This window comes from Eurypyga helias, unplaced genomic scaffold, assembly GCF_000690775.1.
Source record: "Eurypyga helias isolate BGI_N326 unplaced genomic scaffold, ASM69077v1 scaffold27683, whole genome shotgun sequence".
In the NCBI taxonomy this organism is placed as follows: domain Eukaryota; kingdom Metazoa; phylum Chordata; class Aves; order Eurypygiformes; family Eurypygidae; genus Eurypyga; species Eurypyga helias.
The window spans coordinates 1,285-5,906 of NW_010242252.1; the positions used below are offsets into that span (position 1 = coordinate 1,285).

The 4,622-nt window shown below is 57.9% G+C and overlaps 1 protein-coding gene across 1 annotated transcript; it reads right to left on the reverse strand.

The window, feature by feature from the left end:
• Window positions 1-667: 667 nt before the first annotated feature.
• CELA1 (chymotrypsin-like elastase family, member 1) lies at window positions 668-2,447 on the reverse strand. Its single transcript, XM_010149033.1, has 7 exons — window positions 2,408-2,447; window positions 2,232-2,314; window positions 2,032-2,132; window positions 1,665-1,790; window positions 1,441-1,577; window positions 1,037-1,182; window positions 668-949 (listed from the first exon to the last, which is right to left on the reverse strand). The coding sequence occupies exons 1-7, from the start codon at window positions 2,445-2,447 to the stop codon at window positions 668-670; spliced, it is 915 nt and encodes a 304-aa protein (XP_010147335.1).
• Between the last annotated feature and the right edge of the window lie 2,175 nt (window positions 2,448-4,622).

Below are 4,622 nucleotides of genomic sequence, written 5' to 3' on the forward strand. Positions count from 1 at the left end.
CCCCCCCAGCCGCTCTCCCCCCCCGGAAAGGCTCCCCCAGGCACCCAGTGACATGGGTGGGCCAAGTGGGTGATGGGGAACCTGTGCCCGCCTCTTAATTCTTCTGCAAGCGTCTGGTTTGGGGGTTAAATATGGCTTTTTGTGCAATTTTGGTACGGTTGTTTTATCCCTGTGCCATGGTGGGTTCCTTGGGATGCAGCTGCGGAGCAAAGTGGTAACAGCCACCAAATCCAACCTCTCTCGTTGCAAAGGGGCTTGGTTTTGGCAAAGCAATGGAGCTAGTGGCAGGGAAAAACTGTGCCTTCCGTATCTCTCCTGCATCCCCAAGTTGCTGTGGAGGTGCCCACGCAGGGGATGTGCAGTGTTTTCCCCTTTCCCATTATCCCAAGGACCTTCTGGCTGCCCCGGGAGCACGGGGCCGGTGGCTTTTCCCCCTGACTCTTTGCTAAGGTGTGAGGAAGAGGAGGGATGTGGCCGAAGGGATGTTCTGGAACATGGGAGGGGAAAAAGGTGCAGAGGGCTGGAGGAGAAATGATGGCTGGGCTGCAGCACAAAGCATCCACCAGCCGGAGAGAAGGGCAGATTTTATTTTATTTATTTAAAGCTCCCCAAATGAAACGTTGGGGGAAGATGGTGTCCATCATCATCCATCATCTCCTGCCACCGCTCAGTTCTGGGCCATCACCTGGGAGGAGGAGAACGGCAGCGGCTGAGCCGAGCAGGGACAGGGCCTGTGCACTGGTGCAATGACGGTGCCAGGTCTCAGTCCCCGGCTGCCCAAGCCCTGCCGTTGCCTTACGTTCGTCATCCAGGAGACGTAGGCGGACACACGGGTGAAGACTGTGGGTTTGCGCTCGACGTTGCAGCCCAGCCCGGAGACGAAGCTGGTGACGCCGTGGACCTGGTACTGCCCGTTCACGGCGCAGTGGAGGGGACCGCCCGAATCGCCCTGCCGGACCCAGGAGCCCGCATGAGACGGGAGGAAGGGGCATGCCAGTGGGATGCCGGGGAGGAAAGTGGGACGCTAGGGTTGTACCTGGCAGCCGGAGCGTACGCCGTCACCGCCGGCGCAGACCATGGTGGTCTTGACGGTGGAGCCCCAGTAAGAGGGGCTGGAGCAGATCTGGTAGTCCACCACGGGCAGGTAGGCCTGCAGCAGGACGCTGGAGAGCTGCCCGTTGGCTGCACACAACCAAGCACGGGTTAATGCCATGCCTCCCCCAGCCAGCGCAGAGCCCGTGGCGGCCCGAGCCACTTTTCCCCCACAACCCCCCCAAACCCTCGGCACGACCCCACCCAACATTGGGCATCTCCATGCCTGGAGCGAAGCCCCATGTGAAGCCTCTTAGGACCTCAAAGGGCTTAACGATATCATTTGGCTCCCCGCATATTCCACGTTTTTCGGGTGATTTAGGGCCGGGGCGGCCCATCGGCACTCACTGCGGGTGAGACCCCAGCCCGTGATGTAGCAGGGGTAGTTGTTGGGCAGGATCGACCCCTCCTGGGGCAGCACCGCCAGCTGCACGTAGCTGTTGAGGGTGGCGTAGCTGGACAGGCGGATCAGGGCGATGTCGTAGCTGGAGAGAGCAGGGAGAGGATGCTGCAGGGACCCCCCTCCATTCCCAGTGACGCTGCCCCCCCGACCCCTCCTCCCCATGTGTTACCCCCCCGCGGCATTGTTGCTGTTCCAGTAGGGATGGATGATGATCTTGCTCACGCTGAAGGTCTGCTCGCTGCCATCGTTCGAGTAGAGGTTGTGATCCCCAGCCACAACGCGGAAATTCATGTTCCTGCCAGGAAGGCGAAAAAACTCAGGATTAGGCCATAAATGATTATTATTTTAACAGTGAGCTGAAAGGGAACGGATCAGGGCAAGAAGGTGCTCCCAGAGGGGGTACAAACACTTCATGGAAACAGGCAAAGACCTTCAAAGATCTCTAGGCTGGGGCAGCCAAAATTTCTCCTTGGAGAGCTTTTGGGTGGAAAATGGCTTTTCCACAAGAGGAAGGTGGGGTGCCCACCCCCACTCACCGGTCCACGCAGTGGGCTGCCGTCATCACCCAGTTCCTCTGGATGAGGGACCCTCCGCAGGTGTGATGCCAACTGCCACCGGAGTAATACTGGAGGGAGATCTGGGGAGGGGGGATGAGAGACACGGGGGGGGCTCAACGCAGAGTCCTGGGCGATGAGACCCCCGTGGGATTTACTGGCTGACCCCCAGAAGGACCCACCTGGGAGGGCCAGGAGTGCGAGCGAGCCTCGGTCCCCCCGACCACACGTTGCACCCCATCAAGGTCCTGCTCAGAGCAGCGGCCTGTGGGAGAGAAGAAGGGGGGGAGGGGTGTGAATCGCAAATGGGGGGTTGTCACCAGCTACCGAGGCCAACGGCTTCCCGCAGAGGACACACCGCAGAGGGCGAGGGCGGCGAGGAGCACGAGCTGCAGCATCATCCTGGACCACGGTGGCACGTCGTCTGCGCCGGGGGCTGCGCCGGCGGCGGTTTTAAAGGGGACAGAGAAGGAGGGGTGGGAAGAAAACCAGCTGATAGTGCCCTACGGAGCAGCCTTGGTCATCTTCCAAAACACACACGGCCCTGAAGGTCAGGGCTGAAAACTCCTGGAGCACCCCAAGTCTCCCTTGGCTTTGGACAGGCCCAAATCCCTTGGGAGACGACGCCCTGCTCGTGCATCTTCCTCTTCCACACATCTTGGGCAACGCTGTCGTGAGTTTATCCTGGTCCTGAGCCCCATGGATGCTCCAGCTGTGGCACTCACATCACATTTATCCATGGGATGCTTCCAAGAGTTTTAGCCAAGAGAGAAACGATGCCCCATCTCCCCCCTGGAATGGGGAAATAGAGGCAAACCATCCAAAAAAATCCACGCACCCAGGATGGGCAGCACCAGAGTGGGGACAGGCCAAGACCTACACGGGGCATTTCGAGGTTAAATGAAACACCAACATGATTTGTAAAAAAAGCCTGATTTCTGGCCAAAACATTAATTGTTTTCCCCCTTTAGAAAGAAACTGAGGCTGTTCTGGGGGCCCGGGGGGACCTGCAGCAGGAAGGTTTTCACTCAACTCATGGAGCGGTCACTGGCAAACAGCATTTGTAATAGTGGTGATTATTGGCTCACTCAGGGAAAAAAAACCCAAACAAAACAAAACAAAAAAAAAAAAGGAAAAAAAAAACCCACCTGCTGCATTTCTGCTTTTATCTCTAAGGACAACATGAGATTTCATGGGGAAAACGGTCTCCAAATAATCACTTATTTGTTCTCCCAGCACAGAAGGGAACACAGCGAGGCCTCTGCCCAGCACAGGGACAAGCCAACCCCAATTTAAACCACCCCAAACGTGACATGTCGTTGCAAAAGGGGCTTTAAACCCACTTTTGGGCTGCAAAAGGGAATTTCCAGCGCAAGAAGAGAGAGAAATTAAATCAGAGGAGGGGTGGGAGCTCAGAGGAAGCTGGAGACAGGATGTCCATAAAATAAATCATCTCTTTATTTGAGGTCATGTATCCAAAGACAGCTTCTCCCACTCCCACGCCACTTCCCGGGGGGGGTTTACCCCCGACTGTAAGTGAAATGGCAACGAAAGCGGCAGCTACAGTAGTTGGGCTTGAAGAAAACCGGGCGGAGAGGAGATCTGGCACCCAGGGGGCTGTAGAGAGCCTCTCCGGGAGGATGCCGCAGTGTGTCCAGCCGTGCTGTCCAGGAAAATCCTTCCCCGGGGTCAGCATGAACAGAATCGCACCAAGGAACCGTCATCATACAATAATAATAAAAACCCATCTAAGTTACTCCCCCAAATCCAGCCTGCTATGCCAGGCAGACACAGCCCCACTCCCCCGTCCCAGCGTGGCGATGCAGGACGCTTGCAGTGCCGGAGGGCGAGGGCCGGATCCTGGCGGTAGCAGGGAGGAGCCCCTCGCCGGCAGGATGAGGCACGCGGCCGGTCACCGTCCTCCTCCTCGCTGGCAGGAGTTTCCCACCCAGCTTTCACACGCGGGGTGGCACGACCGCGCTCTCAACGCCCGATGAGGTTCCAGAGTCTCTGGCTGGAGCCGGGGAGGGGAAGGATGAGCAGCAGCCGGGTACGGAAGAGCATCCTCAGGCATCCCCACGACTGCCGGGTTTGGGCTCCATGGGGTACTGCCAGGCAGGCCCAGGCTTCCCCGCTCCAAAGGCACAGGACTGAGTTCAAGGCAACCGTGAAATGCAGCATATTTAAGGCTTTCACTTCTTAAATAAAAAAGAAAATAAAAAAAGGAAGTTCGTTTGGATTCTGGTTTCCTGAGCGCGGTTGGGGATGGCCAGGGGTTGGGCCTCTCGCTCCCCACCTAGGTGAAGGACCAGAGCTGGTGGGGGTCTGCCGGGTCGCAGGGAACCATCGCCGGGTGCTTCCCTCGTGCCGTCAAGCACGTGCCGGAGGCCGGGTTTTTGATCAGCCGGTCCTGCCGAAACACAAAACACAAAAACGGCGTCAGCTCAGCGATGAAAGGATGCGACCGAGGGGAAGCGTCAGAGAAGCCCCATCAAGGAGGGGGATGATGCCACCACCCCCTTGGGTGATTCCGGGGCTGGAGGAGCATCTCCTCACCAGTGCCAAGTCCCACT